The sequence below is a fragment of the Myxocyprinus asiaticus genome, chromosome 12 (assembly GCF_019703515.2).
Source record: "Myxocyprinus asiaticus isolate MX2 ecotype Aquarium Trade chromosome 12, UBuf_Myxa_2, whole genome shotgun sequence".
Classification (NCBI taxonomy): domain Eukaryota; kingdom Metazoa; phylum Chordata; class Actinopteri; order Cypriniformes; family Catostomidae; genus Myxocyprinus; species Myxocyprinus asiaticus.
The window spans coordinates 980612-1001078 of record NC_059355.1 but is presented as its reverse complement, the minus strand read 5'-3'; the positions used below and the strand labels follow the sequence as shown (position 1 = coordinate 1001078).

The window sequence follows — 20467 nt, the reverse complement described above, 5'->3', positions numbered from 1 at the left end:
ATTATAGCAGTCGCTCCCAAACTGGGAACATTTTAAAATGACATTTTATTACTTCTTATTGTTTATTAATCCCTTGTTCGTAAATGATTTAAAATTACATTTAAAGTGCCTTTTATTTATCTTTCTTTTCACGATGTTTGTGTAAAGCACTTTGCATTAACATTGCGTATGAAAAATAAACTTGCCTAACCTTGCCTTCACATAACTGTACATTGAAACATATTAAGCACAGGAGGGAAAAAAGATATCACTAAATACATACTTCATTACGTCCCGTCTCGGTTCTGTCCAATATTCCACTCCCATTGTCCCCAGAACCCTTGAAAGAATGACAGGCAGACATTACCTTCTTTTTGACAAACAATGCATATATACAATATATACAGTATAACAAACATACATCCCAAAACAATGAACCATGGGAGAGAATCAAAGCGTATTTCATACAGGTGAGACAAGGGTGAGCCGGACGGGTGCCAACAGTTGCAGAGAGGCCGATAGAGAACCTACAGTATATATAACAAATACATCATCGCAGTCCGGAGCAGTGCAGGTGACAAAACAGTCACAGAGCAGGGGATGCATTGCATACAGCTCATTTACACTACCAAATACGTTTGAATGGGCTTTCTTCTTTTAAATTGACGTTACTTGAGAGAAAATGCAATATACAGTATAAGAGGACGCAGACAGTGCAATAACCAGGGAAGAACTTCATAATTAAGTTGCCTATTAGCGCTTTGTGCACGTGATTTCGCTAACCCACTTGTGCCTAAACAAAGCGTGTGCTTGCATAAAAATACAAAAACTTCATGGCCTTGCCCGCCATTTCACATCTAACATTTGTATGTTGTGTGTGTTAGGTATAGATTACATCATGCATCTGTAACCGGTCATGCTCGACTCACTCCGAGCGGGATTAGAAACAGCGATCCCCGGCATGAGAGTCAGATGCGCTAACAAGGAGGCTAGAAAAGCCATGGCCTCTAGTCTTGGTCACTAGTGTGTCTCTTAAGGCCAGGAGAGTGAGGTTTACACACTGCACAGCTATCACATACCAGCTGGCTACCGTTACACATCATCTTGGTGCCATAAAGAACGCACAACAAAAGGAACCACAGCATGATGTCTCTGATGAAGATGCCTACTTTTCTTCCATTAAGACTGGTTCACCTCCAACTGCAATTGAATTGCATGGATACTTGGCTTGTGCATCAGACAATATAGAACTGCTAGACTCATTAACTTCAGTGAAAAGCCTCAGACTGAACACCCTAATGATGACTCTAAGACATTACGGACATTACAGCTTCATTTTCTGTTACAGCATACTTTTCAGTAAAGATGTTTTGAAACAACATGTGATGTGAAAAACGCTATACAAATAAAAATTACTTATTAGTTGCACTGGGAGACTGTTTATACCTAACTAAAATAATTAAGGAATCATCTCATTCTGAAACTGAACAACAAATTAAAAATGTAGGCTCATTGTTGTTGTGACATTAAAATAGCTGAGAGTCTGCATTTATGTTCATGTTGGGAACATTGTCAGTTTACAGTGTGCATCCGTTTATGTCATTTTTTTCCTCTATATTGTCTTTGTGTCACAGGCTTGTTTTTATGTTGCTACAATACTGTGATAACCTGCCACAGTAGATGTTTTTTTTCTTTCTTCTCCTTCTTTAAGGAGTTGAACTAATAGTTGAAATAATCATATTTTATGTGCTCGTTTCATTTTCAAATATTACACTTCTTTTAAAAGGGCCTTCTATATCTTATAAGTTGGTGTGACCGGTCCTGCCTGACCGGCGTTTCTAGCATGGGAGGCTACAGCCTTTAGCGTCAGTCGCTAGTGCGCCTCTTGAGGCCAGGGGAGTGAGATTTACACACTGCACAGCATGTACCAGCTGGCTCCTGCTACACTCACCCCCTAAACCTCACTCCCATCAGGGTCATGGCACCACTGTAGCCAGTCCTGTTCATCCTGCTCCAAATGGGATTTGAACTGGGGTCTCTGGCATGGGATGTGGGCGTGCTAACAAGGAGGCTAAAGGCTACATCCTCTAACGTCAGCATCAGTGTCAGGGGAGTGAGGTTTACACACTGCACAGCACATACCATCTGGCTCCCGCTACACTGGCAGTCAAAAATAAAACTTTTGGAGGATATTGTTTATTTTTTTCTTATAAATAGCTATAAAAGGGAATGTGAATTACAGTATGAAAGCTACATTTTTAAATTGCAGCGTACAGTGTTATGAGGGGGGATAGCATTCACAACTCAATACTACTACTCTTGAGTACTTTATACAAGCTACTCTTTTACTCTTACTTCAGACGTTTTTAGGACAGGTACTTTTATTTTACTCACACTGTATTTTTGGAAAGTGAAATGCATTGTAATTTAACTTTTTCAGCACTCTTGTTCAGCACTCTGTGTCAGAAGAGGTCAAAATAGCATCATACCTTTAAACAACGTGATGTCACATTCATAATACATTACATTAATTTTAGGATGTAACAGATTCTTTGTACATTTAAGAGGGACATATTATGAAGATTACTGTAGTGGCTTACATCATAGTCATCATCATCATCATCAGCTTCATCACAATGACGCTCTGCAGACCGTGGGTCTCCAACCACCCGTAACTCTGAGATCATGCCCTATAAAACATGCCCACATGTGCATGCACGCACGCACGCAAGTGCACACACACACACACACACACACACACACACACACACACACACACACACACACACACACACACACACACACACACACACAGAGAGAGAGACAGTCAACACCATACCTCCTTAAAATAATTTTCTGGTGAAACTCTAGCAAAAGTCAAACTCAAGCAAAAGAGTAAGGAAAATGAGATATGATGAACAAAACATACCTGGAATTTGTCTGGGTTACCAGGTTCACCTTGTCCCACAAAGATCGTAGAGTTTATATCCAGCTCCATGTCATTGGGTGAGCGCTCAAACTTAACCACCTTTGGCTCAGTATCGCAATCCTCATAAAAAGTCACCTGGTCTAGGTTCACAGCCAGAGAGAAACGGCTCCACTCATTAGGCTTGTGTGGCACCTCGAAACTAGCCACCTCTCGAGATTCATCCGAATCTTGCTCTGTGTAATAAAAAAGGACTTCCCTTTTGCCATTCTCCACAGCTGAGAGCTTGACCCCAACACACATGATCTCTCGATTAGAATCAACGATGGAGAATACCACCCCAGCATCTTCAGAGGTGGGCTTTAAGTGGAAGATGAGAGAGAAGTCTCGGTAGAAGGGGCTGGGCAGGTGGGCACGTGCCATCTGCCCTGTGCTAGTGTCCTTTTTAAAGAGGTATGCAGTTTGGCTATTTGGACCTGCCACACGGGTGATATCTTCAGGTGATGTGTTTCCAATAATTTGCAGCAGGGAGACTCCACTCTCCCCTGTGGATTCAAAAAAACTGGGAGTCAGTAATATGAATTTTATGAATGCAGTTTTTTTTTTAAATGCATTGCAAAAAAGAAAAAGAAGAAGTCTTAATGAGAATATGTGTCTTGTTTTCCACTAAAAATATCTAAATATTCTTAATACAAGATATACAGTATTTACTTGACAAGTAAAATGGCATAACATATTAAGTTTTGTTTTTTGAAAAATCTGACAAAATTTTGAAAACTTTATGCTTAAAATAAATAAATAAAAATAAAAATACAAATAAAAACAATCTGCCAATGGGGTAAGAAAAATACACTTTTTTCCCCCTTTAAATTAAATGTATTTTTCATACCCCACTGGCAAATATTTTTTTCTTGTTTTCGTCAATAACCTCACTAAATTTAGATAGATTTCTCTGAAAACAAGACAAAATTTCATATGCTTTTTTGCCTGTTAGCTAAATGCATCTTGTTTTAAGAATATTAAGACAAAAATACTGATTAGGAAAATGATTTTTTGCAGTGTGAATGGAGCGTTTTGTAATAATGATGCAATATCCTGTAAAATCAGTATTAAGTGAAAATGTCTAAATTAGGTTTCAAGATTTTCTCAGTCTACATCCTGTTACGAGTGGTGAGCTTTCATGGACCAGCCTAAAATGACAATGACCAGTTTCTCATATACGTACATGTGGTACTCATACATGTAATTTATACAGGGCCGTAGGAACCATTATAACTGAGACATGTCCCCTTTTAGAAATAACTAAATTCATCCATTCCCCCCCAAACACACACACAAATGTTTTGAGAAATAATAATTACATTTGAATATGTTTATTTTGCTTAATTGTAGTGCAAAAGAAAAAAGTGCAGTCGTTTGCCTAAACTGAGCCTTTAAAGGGATAGATCACCCAAAAATGAAAATTCTCTCATCACCAAAAATCACAGACAGTCAGCATAAATGTCATCGATACGACTCAAGCGGTTAAATGTATGTCTTCTAAAGTGACATGATCACTTTTGGTGTGAAAAATATCAATATTTAAGTACTTTTTACTATAATCCAACACTTCCGGTACGCTTCACGAGAGTGCTGAGATCACGCGTCTCTCATGTGACGTTTTCACGTTGGCATGTTACAGACGTAATCGCACGTTTTCCTCTTGGTTGAGACATCCAGGATAAGCACACAAACGCAACATTGTGAGTAAAGAAACAGATAAATACAGATCTAAACCAAAACCAACCAAGCTTCTGTACAGCGTTCCTCCGTCTCACTTGTAAACAGCGCTGCTCTTACGGGTGTGACACATGTGCATCAGTTCTCATGTGTTTCAAATGCCAATGTGATTACGTCACACATGCATACCGCTGCTGACCGGAAGCATGATTTAAATTTAAAAGGTACTTAAATATAGATATTTTTTGCATCAAAAGGGATCGTGTCACTTTAGAAGACATTAATTTAACTGCTGGTGTCATATCATGACGTTTATACTGACTGTCTGTGATTTTTGGTGCTTCAAATCTTGCATTTTAAGGGCCTACTGAGCGGAGATATTTTTCTATTATTCTTCTTTCGTGTTCTGCTGAATAAAGAAAGTCATACACACCTGGGATATCATGAGGGTGAGTAAATGATGAGAGAATTTTCATTTATGGGTGAACAATCCCTTTAAGACCCAGGGGAAGCCTCTGCTAGCTGGCTGCTAGTTGCTTCATATCCCGAGGTCACCAGAACCGACAAGATCCAGCTCCGTTCCTGCTTGGTGTTGGACTCCACTGCTACGTATCACTGAGTGATGACAACTAATAGCAGCCGGTGCCAGCCAAACATCACTTCAGTCTATTACGATGGACTTCAGAGGATGAACTGATGCCAACTCCAACCATAAGACATGGGATACTTCATATGCCACATCCTGAACCTTGGACTTTGGATGGACCCCACCGAACCTCATCGAAATGACCTGCCAGTTGAACTGCGATGCACCTCGCTGATCTCTGCCTGCATCATTCGGTCTAATGATGGACTACACTCTTATAATGGAATACATAGACTATCAATTAATTGCCAACAAAAGCCTTCATCAGCCAGCAAACAAGGACAATGCATCTAGGTGAACTTCTGCAGTTAATCCAGGATGAACTTCAAAGACATTAGTCATTAATCTTACAGTTCTTACAAAATCTTTGTTTATACACTGACCCTTAACACTTACTTAGTTTAATCATTTTAAACCATGACTTGCACTATACATAAGTAATATTGTTATTATATTCATGATGTTTAGTCAGAGGGGAACTGGCCCCCACAGTGAGTCTGGTTTCTCCCAAGATAATTTTTCTTATGGAGTTTTGTGTTCCTTGCCGCCTTCAGCTTGCTCATTGGGGGTCTAAATATAATTATTATTTAATTACTTATTTTTAAACACAATTCACAATCGTATTTTATCAAACTACACAATGATGACTCTAAGACATTATAGATATTACAGTTTCATTTTCTGTTAATGCATGATTTTCTGTAAAGCTGTTTTGGAATGATGTGTGCTGTGAAAGGCACTATACAAATGAAAATGACTTTGGCAGTGGGCAGACTAACACAAAAATGGCAATCCCTTTGGCTAACGCTCACAGTCCACATTTTGATTCAGCAAATCATTTCAAGTGAACGCAGACAATGTGATTAATATTAATGAGCCCAACAGCCTTCCAGCAGCGACAGACACTGAGCTGCAATCTACACGAGATAAGACGTGAGCAAACAGAGAAGTCGTCTTTGACTATTGTTCGTTAATTTTGTTAAACAGATGAAAACATTTGACATTTTAGTAACTTTTAGCAAGTTTTAAATCTCTGACCTCTTTATTGTCTTTTTCATTGAAACACTGAATGACCATTAATGTCTCATGTACAACCACAGGGGACAGACATTTGGGATTTCTTTCATTGAGTCATGTGTGTGAAAACAATAATCTAATGTCATAGTATACTTCTAAACAATGTATTGTTCTTTAACTTTTCCATGTTTTTTGTTTGGCTATTAGAGTTGGGTTCCAGTCCACCTTAGTCGAGTTAGAGTCTTTAAACAACTGAGTCTGAGTCGAGTCCGAGTCCAAAAGGGGCCGTGTCGGACTCAAGACTGAGTCTAGTTCATTTGCAGGAAACTGCACAATGCAGGGCAGTTCTGCGTGCTGCTCATTTACCTAAATCCCTGATGTGTCCGTGTGCATCTCGCAGCAGCTGCTGCAGAAGATAAAAATAATAATAATAATAATTATAATTGATATTAGCTTGAGCGGCAGCTGCGTTGGTCTGCAATCAGTCTGAAATCTTTACATACCAACCAAAGCAAATTTTATTGAGCTCTTCTTTAACTGCAAACACATGGAGAATAATAATTCTGAGTAATAAATTTAACAGAATTGTCCTTCAAAAGTGTCAGAGACGTAGGCTAAAAAAAGACGTGCATAAGTTACCCGATGGTTTACAATAAAAATAAAATAAAATAAACATTTAAAATAAAAATGTCATAACCAACTAAATTCATCTCGTAACATGAAGTTTAGCTTCATACACAAACTCTGTCATCGAATAATACATTTATTTTATAGTCTATAATTAAATTATAAACAAAACATTTCACCGCCCAAAATATCCTAATATTTTATTGTGCATGGTTGAATGTTATGAATGTTGGACAAATGCTGTAAAAGAATGTATTTTAAGCAGCTCGTCAATGCTTTGAAAATAATCAATCAATAATAAATAGGTGCTGTTTATCTGTTTAAAGTTGCCGTCTGCTTTAGCAATAATGCTTTTTCCCCGACTTTTTAAAAAGTTACACAGTTAATTAATCAAGCTATTATGGAGCAGTTCAAGCTGACAACACTGCGTGGACCACAAGAGACTACAGAAGCCTACATGTGTATATACATTACACTTAAAAAGACTTAATATCCAGTATTAATACTATCTTTATGTATTTTTATTTTGATATGCTGTTTTTAGTAAACTGTGAGAGACATGATATGGGTGACTTGACTCACTGGGATGAAGTTCTTGATTTTAAGTTTTTAACCATGATGAAACCGCAATACAAGCACCGTCTTGGCTGCACAAACGCCACATCAGTTTTACCAGTTGTCAGGTCCCGTGTCGTGTGAAACTGCCTTGTTTAGTTTCTATTACATTAGATACATACCCGTATTTATGTTTTTGTCATGCCAGCCACCAGTCAATGTTATACAGTAGTCTCTGTAGTAACATTCAAGTGTATTGGTTGACTGATGAGTGTGCGTGTGCACGTGTATATGTGTGTATGCATGTGTTTGCTTAAACACAGTGAAACAACTCTGGCTACGTCTATGACTTCAGGGGCTAATACAGCTGCATGCAGACAGAGGTGTGTTCATTCATTTCTGTTTTGTTATTTATTTCTTTATTTCATAGCATCACAAATGCCATGGACTCGGCTGGACTCGGAAAAAATCCCAAGCCCCAAAGGACTGAGTCCGAGTCAAGTCCGAGTAAAAATGCATCCAAGTCCGTGACAAATCCAAGTCCATTAAAATTGGACTCGAGTCTCAGTCCAAACTCGAGTACCCCAACTCTATTGGCTATTATACTGAATTCAGATTAATGGTTGTGGTGATGTTTGTGGCATATCTAGTACAGGAAAAAAATAAAAAAATCAGTGACCAACAGTGTAGACAGAGAGGTGTTTACACACATTTACATACATGGTTTCTACATTTTAGTTCTAATTATTAAAGTTCTATAATAAAAAGAAATGCTGATGTTTCTTAAAAGTTCAGTTGATATACTTTCTTTCAAATGATATCACATATTCTTAAAAACATTAAATATTTCCTAAAAAAAAAAAAAAAAAAAAAAAGTCTTTAAAACTGTTGTATTGTGAGGAGTGGTTGATGAGAACACCCTGTCGACCCCGGGCACGTCCAGCTTGATGCTGTCTACAAGTCGACACGAATGTTCTAACTTGTTTATTTGTGTTGTTGGCAGTATTAGCAGCAGCGCATGCAGCACAAAAATGGAGCGGGACACCCGTTTACTGTCAGCACGATGCGATGTGCCGCAACGGATGCTTCCAGTGTAGTCAGCATCATTGATTATAAAGGGCTCAATTGTTCCTACACTCCTGAATTTATATAAAGTACTCTTTTCAAGAAAGTTAACTACTACAGCCTCATAAATCAGCAAGACACAGCCTCTGAGGACTCACTGTAAGCATATATTTTCTAATGATTTTCCCATGTCTACTGAAGCAGAAACAAACAGTGAAATACAGAGGTCTTGAGAGAATTAGACTAAATTTAGTATGCTGGATATGTGAAATTTTGCTTTCTCAGGGTTAATGATGAAGTAAAGGGAGACCATATTCAGTTCACAAAGCATTTTTCAAACTATTATCAATGCATTTTCAAAGTTCTAAATAAACAAAATGTTTAAATGATCATTAATTTCATTCTTGATTTCCACAGCTGTTAAAGGGATAGTTCAACTAAAAATGAAAGTTCTCTCATCATTTACTCACCCTCATGTCATCTCAGATGTGTATGACTTTCTTTCTTCAGCAGAACATGAATGAAGATATTTAGAAGAATATTTCAGCTCTGTAGGTCCATACAATGCAAGTGAATGGTGACCAGAACTTTGAAGCTCCAAAAAGCAAATTAAGGCAGCATAAAAGTAACCCATCCTCCACTGGTTAAATCCATGTCTTCAGAAGTGATATGATAGGTGTGGGTGAGAAACAGATCAATATTTAATACTGGGTAGAGGGAGAATATATGACAAAAATGACTTAAATATTGATCTGTTTCTCACCCACATTTATTATATTGTGTCTGAATACATGTATTTAACCACTGGAGTCTTATGGATTACTTTTATGTTTCCTTTATGTGGATTTTAGAGCTTCAAAGTTCTGGTCACCATTCACTTGCATTGTATGGACCTACAGAGCTGAAATATTCTTCTAAAAATCTTTATTTGTGTTCTGCTGAAGAAAGAAAGTCATACACATCTGGGATGGCATGAGGGTGAGTAAATAATGAGAGAATTTCATTTTTGAGTGAACTATCCCTTTAAATCATTCAGGCAAAAAGAGGAAACATTTATCTGTGCAACCCAGCACTTGAGGGGTCACTGACAAATAAGCTCAACTATCCTTTTAAAGATAAAAGAAAGAAACAGAGATAAAATTGCTTTGTAAACTAAATACTAAATATGACACCCTGAATGTTCTTAGTTTTGTTCTTTGATATTTTGTTCTTATGAATAATCGTTTCTTAATTGTTCCAACCACACGGCTATCAGCTGATATCATCGGTAATATTTTTCTTAAGAGCAACATTCTATGCTAAATTCTTGCAGAAAAAAGGCCACTTGGCAAATTTGGGCTGAACCAGGTGAACACATCTGACTGTGGGAATGGGATGTTCAGTTCCAGGGTCGTGTTTTTATAGCAATGGCAGCTCAGGAACTTTTCCACATTATACCATGATCCCCTTTTGCCTCGGCTGTCCAGTCACTCACCCACTCAGCCAACATTCATTTAGTTCCTGTGCTTTGTGGTAATCATGTTTTGTAATGCTTGCACAGGACATCATGGGAATATAGCTGGCCCATTATTTAGTCCAGATGTGTCTGTGGTGGGATTTTGCATAACTGGGATAGAAATGACAGTAGAAAATTTCTGCCGGTTGACACATACCTATAGATTTATCCCCAACTCAGAGCCCTGCAGCAGCTTGACGGTCTCATTTTAAAGTGTGAATATGTCAACTGCTGTGTGCATTTTCCATTTCCCTTTTGGATTTGTAACTAGTAGTTCCTAATAAACATGCCAAAAAAAAAAAAAAAAAAAAAAAAAAAGAAAAAAGAAAAGAAAAAGAAACTGTTTTTGAAGAGCAACTAGTTTTCTTAAAAATGTATGTCCTCATATTTCATATATCTGAAAGTGAAAGTGGAGATTTAGACTAATAAATGACTTAAATCTTGATATGTTTTTCACCCACACCTATCATATCCCTTCAGAAGACATGGATTAAACCACTGGAGTCATATGAATTACTTTTATGCTTGTATGGACCTACAGAGCTGAAATATTCTTCGAAATATTTTCATTTGTGTTCAGCAGAAGAAAGAAAGTCATACACATCTGGGATGGCATGAGAGTGAGTAAATGATGGGAGAATTTTCGTTTATGGGTGAACTGTCCCTTTAATTTAAAGCACCAGTAAAACTGACAATACTGTGAAAATTTTTAGCAACTATACAAAATATGATGTAGACAGTGTCTGTTGATTGATGATGTTTAAAAAATATATATTGAACATGTGCAGGACTGCGATGCATGAGAAAGTGCTGAGAAATATTCATCCCAAGGGCACCAATAGGTCATTGGCTTACTGGTGTACCAGATATTTTCCCACATGTGCACAAATCCCACAGCTGTCATTAGGATAGACTAAACACAAGTAGTTTTACAGTGTTTAGTATGTAATTAGTTTATTTAGAATTTTTATCTTACATACCACCACCAGATCAGTCACTGTAAGCATCTTAACACTACTAATATAGCAGTACGTTTGTTATAAGTTTATTACATTTATTAGTGATTTAATATTATGCACAAAATGAAATATACCATGTTGAATTCCATCCTGTTATGAAACAAAAACCATATATTCATAATCAAATGCCTAAACTAAAGTACTGGTAGAACAGACTATCAAAACTAACAACCTTAAAAAATATGAATCTTCTAAAAAGGCTGGCTGTCAATGCCGTTAATTTTTATTAACTTCATAAAATGACTTTATATTTTTCTTTCAAATGAAGCAAGCAGATGCCTGCAAAAAGGACAGTGAGAAACCTAAGAAAAGTTATTTGCAAGATTTGTTTTTTTCTTGGATGTTTTTAAGACCACTGACAGCTGTATGGGCATTTGAAACTGAAATCTTAGCATGAGATGGTAACCAGAGGATCCTGTAAAGTGATACCTCTTGCACCCCCAAGAGACACAATTAACATAAATGTTCCCTTCAGGGAATGATTTGAGCCCCTACTTCCAGCAAAATGACCAGCATGAAACAGCTGTCACTACCAAATATTATATTTATACAACTTATAAATATAACAACTTATATTTTAGAGAGAGAATAGAGGAACAACTAACACCTGTTTTACAGTGCTTGTTAAAGCAGAGCAGAAGCAGAGCGGGTTTTCTTTCACCACCCAAAATTAAGTAAAAAAGCAGAAGTGTCGCAGAAGCTGCAGTGTGTTTCGGGTGTTTTGCCGCTGAGCCTATTTTTGCTGCAGTGTTCACGCTGAATTTAACTGACAATGCACTGTTATTGGACATCATGAAAATGGGTTGACACGAAAAAGTATATATTTTGTAGATACAGAATAAGGATTTATTTGTAGTGTAGTCGATTTTTGTATGAGTTATAGACCATTTCAAGAATGTAAACAAAAACAAATTAATTAGAACGGTCCAAACGTATTTCCGGATCCTTTCAACAAAGTGTTTTTCAAGTTAAGTCAGTCCACTCGGCAGCCATTTTTGGAAAGCTCTTGGGCAGTTACATTGATTAATTTACATTTTCTTTGTAAAGAAGCGTCATGAAAGTGCAGCTCCTATCTGCTTGAATGGGGAAAGACTGAAATCTCCAAAATGGTTGGTCAAGTTTATGATAAAAGAACATGTTTAAAATAAGCAGTAAAATCTGTCAACACTGTGTGGCGGGGTGAGCAAGAGACGGACACAGTGGGTGTGGTGTCAGGCCTCGGAGAGGAATTTATTTAAAATGTCAAAAACAAAGGGGAATCTGGGGCCTTTGCGGTGGAAGCGCTCCCCTCCTTGGTTCGAGGCACGTGGGGTGGTGGCATCACTCGAGCAGACTGGCTTCCCTGGGTCTCGGCACTTGAGGGGAATAGTGGCCCATCGGCCGCGACGCGTGCTCCAATCCGGGGTGTGGGTGAGGGTCCGCCGACGCATCTGACTCGCACCGGACCAGCGAAGATGCCAGCAGGTAGACACCGGTATCCAGAGGAGAGGCATGCTCAGTGTTTAAAGGCAGCGGTGATGAGGCTCTTCATTTGGTACCATCACGTGCTGCCAATCAGGGAAAAGTCACAACGGGCGGCAATGATCCACGGGAGGGGCGTGTCGTTTCATCACAACTGGTATAATAAATTGTGCGTCTTTAACGCAGATTACACTAAAAAACAAAATTTTACCATCTTGTGTAGCTAATGCACATGCGCGTTCTCAAGTTGATAGACAGGTAATGTCTAAATCTAAAAGGTGATTGGCTATTTTACCTGTAAGGCGGGACTTTCTTTCCATTGCTGTTGATAGTTCCAGTATCTCCCATTCATTTTAATAGAAGTGGCCCGTCTCTGCTAAATAGTCTCTGTTTTGACAAGCAAGAAATGTTCATGGAACAATGACGTCACCAACGAACAGTCCTTGAAATGGTCTATAGCTTGTAATAAAACAAAAATTACACAAAATTATATATAAAAAAAAAATCTATTATTTTAATTACATACAGTAGCTTAAGCAGACATATAGTTTTATCATTTAAAACTACACTAACTATAAGTCATGGGCTTACTTTTTTAAGGATTTATTAACAAAGGAATAAGCGTGGGATGCAGTTACCTCAACTGTTGTTGCAGATGGTAAGTTCACAGATATTTTTGGAAGTGCATCCTTTTTGTGAGGATAGTACTCAACACTTAAGAACTTTAGCTAATTTGAAGAATAATAGATATCTCTATTGATTGGTTGTGCATAATTACTTATTTCAGACTATATTATTAAGAGTGATCACTGTCCTCTGTTGTCCAAAACAATATTCAGGCTCATCCTCCTCCCCTTCTACTAAATGATGATGTTTGAACTGAGCAGGTCTCATTGTGTTGGCTGTCACTACATTAAATAATTCTAAGACTACATTACATTACAAAAGCATCATGTAAATTAGATTTCATGACAATCAAGTTTGTAATAATTATCTCACATGATAACCACTTTATTTTCTGCAGCAGAAATGCTGCTGGTATAAAAGCACAAGCATCGTTTGTTGCAAAACTTGTTCTGACGTGCTGCTTCGGTGTGCGGTGTGCACCAGGCATAACATAGGCTACTGCCCAAAACAGAGTGGCCTACTGTAATCCAAAACAGCACTGAAATAATGGATAAATGGTCTGGGTGGAGGATTAAACAGAAAGAGTTAGGGGGCAGATGAGAAATGTGTTAAACACATCATCAATCTATACCCCACACTCCCCAATCAATCAATCAATCAATCAATCAAAATCACGCATTTCCTCTCTGTTCCCCCTCTGTGTTCACATTGTAAGCTCTTAAAACATGGCCTGCATGATACTATCTACTGTGATCTATGGCAAAAGTTGTTTTAACATAAAATCACACCCATATCTTACCATTATACTTCAATCGCAGTGTTGGGCATAAACTGAAAGTCATTAAATTATCATGGAAGACTTTGTGAATCACTTTCAAACCACAACAGCTTTTAACAACTGTCTTCACAATTTCTTCATATATCATCCCAAAAATGTCCCCCATAGTTCATTAAGAAGGCAATATCTTGACTCCCAAACCTTAATGGATTCTCTGCCCCCTTGTCTAGTCATTCTCAGAAAGAACCTTGTTAGACTCAGCAAGTGAACTCGTTCCCTTTTTTATAACACAGAGGCACAATAATCTGTATCTTTGTGTGAGTGCCCACTCCATCTCTCCAACACACATGCCTGAGATCTTTACAGTATCCCAGAGTGCTGTTTTGTTCATGCATATGCCATGGAGGTGGTCGAGTTATGCTTGTGTGTGACAAGACTGCTACCCTTATTCACAATGGTGGGAATCAATGTAACTGCCTCTCAGTGTGACAGATCAGGCCAAAGAACTGAGAGCTGCCCTTGAAGAACATCATGTTGCAGGATAAGCAGACTTGATTAAATGTTATTTTTACATAGTACCAAGAATTAAATGATTTTTCTAGAATTCATAATTTTCTATCCTAAAAATGTGTCCCATTTTTTTCTGAATCTGTTAAAAATAATGGTTAGGTTACACGTGTATGTGTATTGTATACATGTAGTCTTGCATAGCCAGACCCGTGACTACGGCAAAAGGTCTGGGGCTTCTTGCATCTTTAACTGTCCAAGAACTTCATTCATTTCAATTCATTTCATTTCTTCATCAAGAACAGTTCATTTTTTTATTAAGTGCAATTTAGGGACACGGTAATCTAAGATATGGTATACCAAGGTTTACCAAGTAGCAGCTCAAGACTACAGAAATAGGTGGGTCAGATTCTTGCTCTGACCATCTACAGGTTATGTCTAACTGCAGTTTTACGTTATGCAGTTAGACATAACATGTTGTGTCCTTGCATTTGCTCATCAGAACTGACATAATTGGGACAGGCCAAATACAAGTTATAAACATAAAATGTCATTGGAATCCTCATATTGAAGTAAAGGCCTTCGCATGGCGAAATTTTGCGTCCGGAGAAGGCGTGGGCGGATGTTGAGTGCATGTGAAATAAGCAAAATAATAACTGCAAAGCAGCCTCTTTTTAGTGCTGCACTTTATACTCTGGGAGAGTGAAGTTAAAAAGAAACTCACCACTAAAATGATATCCATGTCCATTGTGAATATTCAGTGTAGGGAAGCACTACTCACACAGAGGTCACTGCTAAACAAAACAACTTCATATTGGTCAATGTGGCGAATTCCCTTTTCAAAGTTTACCAAACTTGCCACCGGAATCCATTGCGTGAAATTCACGACTGCGCGGATTCCCATTGAGATGACTGTATTTCTCCAGTAGAATTTCACCGTGTGAAGGTATGTGTGATAAGCAATCGCTGCACCTTGAGTGACAGCCTGAGGCTGTGGATGAAAATATTCAGAAAGATGATGTAACTAGTATGCATGAAAGAAATTTAAATGCATTCACACTGAGCCATAAGTAGCAGAGCAACAGCAAGGCTGGCAGACAGGATGTGATATGTGCCTCTCACAGTAGAAGGCACACCAACAAACAACACACACTGACAAGACAAGACACACAAGTTTGAAATGCATTACAGCACATGGATGCATTGCAACTGGCCTTTTTACCTTTGTGGTTACTAATGGTTACGCATGGCTGACTGGGCTCTGGTCCCTCAGGGAGGGTGTGGCAGACCCCTCTCCTGTAAGACTGTAAGGCAGCACCTCACAGAAAGTTCTGCATGGCAGCAGGGCTACCTCAGATTTTTCAGAGGGCTGATGGCATCTTGGTGCCAGCAGTAGGCAAAAAAACAAAACAAAAAACATTGCAAACCATGGTGGCAGCCTGAACGCAGGAGCCAACCCCATTCATTCAATACAGAAGCCACATCCTCTGCCTGGGTGTGGTTAAAAAAAATTTGGTACAGAAAATGTGATTACACCACGAGACAAACAGAAAGGCCAGTCTGAGCCTCTTGATAAGCAATTACTGGAGTCCTTAGGAAGAGCTGTCAGATGCCAGTCTGACTCACTGGCCTCACCTGACGACCCTTTAATATGTGTTTCAAGTTCTACTTCCTCTGAATAAGACTAATCATTACCTGACTTGGAAAGGCCAACCTTCTTAGAGATGCCAAATGTCCTCCCTGTGACAGCGTTATTCCTATTCACAGTTGGGTTCTGGTCCAAGTTCTGCACAAATTCCTGGATCCCGCTGGCTTTATCAATGAATTCTGCCACAACACCAGCAATGTTCTTATCTTCACTGGTCTGTCCACTGCCAGAACCGCCTTTGTCCACCGCCGAGGCCTTCGTTACAACTGGACTTTTCCAAAACCAGGCATGAAGAAGAGCCACATATAGAATTAACAGGAAGTACATTGTTGTATTTACACTAGTCCTTCTGTTGCATAAGTCATTCAGAACATGCTTTCAGGAGTATCTTGCAAAAGTAGTCCTACATTCCCTCTCTTAGCTCACTGCAACAAAAGATAGGGGAGAGATAGAAGGCGTGTTCTCTCTAATGTAATGTTGACCTCATTGGTCACTTCTTTTCCCCCTCAAAACTGTGAATATCACTCCACCTCCCTGTGTGTTGCTGAGTTGATGTATAGACCCTGCTATAGCTACAGAGAGTCGGCTTTCCCTGGTGCTTCAGTTTTTTGACAACAAAATCAATCTATGGTCCCATTTTCTCTCCTTTAAAGTAGTGTGCTTTTCAGTTTATATTGTTACATATTAACCATATGCCTACTACACTAAGAGGGTTGTGTGCTGGTCAGTATCAGCTAGTACATACTGTTATAGTTATTCATCAATACTGTATGTTCTCCATAATCTCCAGAAACATTCCTGTAGTTATTTAAGGGGAAAACTGAGCAAATTGTTTTCAACAGTGTTTCTCCTAACCCTAGTCCCCTACAGTTTGTGCTGAGAAAAGAACTCATAGTACATCTATTCATGCCAGCAGGGCTGTTTGGCGTGGGTCTGTGTGACAGACACAAAGCATCTGGCAGCATATCTAATCTGGTGGATGTCTCAGCCTACATACAGTATGAGTGGAACCACATCGTTGTGAAAGCCAAGGCAGTTTTCCCACATTTTGATTATGACCAGCCTTGAACCACCTCTGCTCAGAATGTCCAACTGTCTATCCAGCTGTTGCACATGCTCTCAGCTCACCCTGATCACACCACAAGCCCTCTAACAATCACTCTGTCTATCTCTCTCCCTCCACTGCATGTTCTAACACTTCCTATCTCTCTAATACACAAATGCAAAAAAACAAACAAACTATTTATTAAGAACTAAAACTAATAAAGGTAAGGAAAGAATGATCTGCCACAGGAGTGGGTGATATAAGCAAAAATGTATATTGCTATTTTCTCTACATTTTTGGTCGATATTGATGTATATCACAATATTTCTTATGGTAACGTGATTCAAAAAGTATAAATTGCAAATGTACTTTTATTTGGAAAGTCAACTCAAACATTTGAAACATTTAGGAGCCATATGGCTGCTTTTAGTTGCTAGATGACAGAATTGTTTAATTTAAATGTTTGTTCAGAAACAAAATAGAAGTCGAAGAAAGACAGCTGATAACCGATTAATATACATATATATATATACTCCCTGTACGTGTGTGTGGGGCTTAACCTGAACTACTTCAATTAAAACTCATTTTAGTGATTCATTAAAAAGACCCGGTTCGAAAGAGTCAGTTTTCAAAACAAAGTGACGCTCATTGGTACCGCTATAGAGTGTATTGATGGTGGACAAAGTTAGTGATGTTATATTGGGCAATTTTTCCCTTTCTTCTCATCTATTCTTTGCTTCATTTTTTTTGTTTTGTTTTTTTTTGTCATTTATAAAGTGTAAATTCAGTAATCTTTAACAAATTTACAGTGCATCACTGGAGATTTAATTTTTAAACCTCCACATTAACATTTGACCATGCCATAAATGGGATGAAAAAGTTTTGTGATTCTAGAATGAATCTCTGTTGTAAACACTCTTCTGCAAATCACAGGGCTGCATACCAGCAAAGGCTCCTACAGCATCTACTGCCACTCCATCCCTACAATAGTGCTCTTTTTGCACACACACAAATCAATAATCATTATTCAAGCGTTTGATTTGAGCATGTTTCCCCCAGTTGTGATTCCTGTAAATTTTGGCCGCTTCTGTATGTATCATTAACAAGTCTGTGTAAACAGTATATTTGCCACTATAGTGCCATTTATATGCAATGTAAAATCACTCTATCAGAGCCAATTTAACCATAATATAAATGTCTCAACACCATTTAACTTTTTAATAAGCAATGCATACTGGATAGTATGCCCCCAAAGAACAGTCTTCATAACCAGAGGACAAGTTTGTCTCCACATATACATTTATTTCTGTCTTTAACATCTTTTAAATATTGAATTTTGCACAAGGGATGAATCAAGACACCATCTATGATCTTTTCCTGTCATTATGGGGCAAACGTACCCATGGCAAAAATGTTGTCACTGGACCATTCGGGGATTGCAAAGAGCAATATATTCTAGAGTAAATCTGCATGGATGTTATTTTGGCATAGAACATATTGTAAGCTCTCATCGTAAGGCACTTTACCCAACATGCACAGCTGTTTCAGTAGTGTATATGTATTCTGGTTTAAATAATCCTGTTCAGCTGTGCTGTTTCTCAGGCTGATGGATTGCACAGAGAGACCTCACATGAAGACAAATGTTTATGCCACATCCTTTACAATATGGAAAAGATGGGTTTACAGTGCATCCGGAAAGTATTCACAGCGCTTCACTTTTCCCACATTTTGTTATGTTACAGCCTTATTCCAAAATGGATTAAATTCATTATTTCCCTCAAAATTCTACAAACAATACCCCATAATGACAACGTGAAAGAAGTTTGTTTGAAATCTTTGCAAATTTATTAAAAATAAAAAATGAAAAAAAAAAAATCACATGTACATAAGTATTCACAGCCTTTGCCATGACACTCAAAATTGAGCTCAGGTGCATCCTGTTTCCACTGATCATCCTTGAGATGTTTCTACAACTTGATTGGAGTCCACCTGTGGTAAATTCAGTTGATTGGACATGATTTGGAAAGGCACACACCTGTCTATATAAGGTCCCACAGTTAAATGTGCATGTCAGAGCACAAACCAAGCCATGAAGTCCAAGGAATTGTCTGTAGACCTCCGAGACAGGATTGTATCGAGGCACAGATCTGGGGAAGGGTACAGAAAAATCTCTGCAGCATTGAAGGTCCCAATGAGCACAGTGGCCTCCATCATCTGTAAATGGAAGAAGTTTGGAACCACCAGGACTCTTCCTAGAGCTGGCCGCCTGGCCAAACTGAGCAATCGGGGGAGAAGGGCTTTAGTCAGGGAGGTGACCAAGAACCCGATGGTCACTCTGACAGAGCTCCAGCATTTCTCTGTGGAGAGAGGAGAACCTTCCAGAAGAACGACCATCTCTGCAGCACTCCACCAATCAGGCCTGTATGGTAGAGTGGCCAGATGGAAGCCACTCCTCAGTAAAAGGCACATGACAGCCTGCCTGGAGTTTGCCAAAAGGCACCTGAAGGACTCTCAGAACATGAGAAACAAAGATTGAACTCTTTGGCCTGAATGGCAAGCGTCACGTCTGGAGGAAACCAGGCACCACTCATCACCTGGCCAATACCATCTCTACAGTGAAGCATGGTGGTGGCAGCATCATGCTGTGGGGATGTTTTTCAGCGGCAGGAACTGGGAGACTAGTCAGGATCGAGGGAAAGATGAATGCAGCAATGTACAGAGACATCCTTGATGAAAACCTGCTCCAGAGCGCTCTGGACCTCAGACTGGGGCGAAGGTTCATCTTCCAACAGGACAACGACCCTAAGCACACAGCCAAGATAACAAAGGAGTGGCTCCGGGACAACTCTGTGAATGTCCTTGAGTGGCCCAGCCAGAGCCCAGACTTGAACCCAATTGAACATCTCTGGAGAGATCTGAAAATGGCTATGCACCGATGCTCCCCATCCAACCTGATGGAACTTGAGAGGTCCTGCAAAGAAGAATGGGAGAAACTGCCCAAAAATAGGTGTGCCAAGCTTGTAGCATCATACTCAAAAAGACTTGAGGCTGTAATTGGTGCCAAAGGTGCTTCAACAAAGTATTGAGCAAAGGCTGTGAATACTTATGTACATGTGATTTTTTTTTATAAATTTGCAAAGATTTCAAACAAACTTCTTTCACGTTGTCATTATGGGGTATTGTTTGTAGAATTTTGAGGAAAATAATGAATTTAATCCATTTTGAAATAAGGCTGTAACATAACAAAATGTGGAAAAAGTGAAGCGCTGTGAATACTTTCCGGATGCACTGTATATACCGATTTGTATACTGTGAATCTGAAATATAATTATGCTGCATAATGAACCATTGGC

At 38.7% G+C, this 20467-nt stretch overlaps 1 protein-coding gene across 3 annotated transcripts in view; it reads right to left on the bottom strand.

Annotated features, from left to right (window-relative positions):
- col18a1b (collagen type XVIII alpha 1 chain b) overlaps positions 1-16477 on the bottom strand; it is a 57241-nt gene extending 40764 nt beyond the window's left edge. For all 3 annotated transcript variants that reach the window (XM_051712497.1, XM_051712498.1, XM_051712499.1), the window contains exons 1-4: positions 16117-16477; positions 2909-3450; positions 2580-2669; positions 263-319 (exon numbers count right to left, since the gene is read on the bottom strand). In XM_051712497.1, coding sequence (XP_051568457.1) covers positions 263-319; positions 2580-2669; positions 2909-3450; positions 16117-16396 — 969 coding nt within the window. In that variant the 5' untranslated portion in view covers positions 16397-16477. The remainder of the gene's footprint in view (positions 1-262; positions 320-2579; positions 2670-2908; positions 3451-16116) is intronic.
- Positions 16478-20467: the final 3990 nt, after the last annotated feature.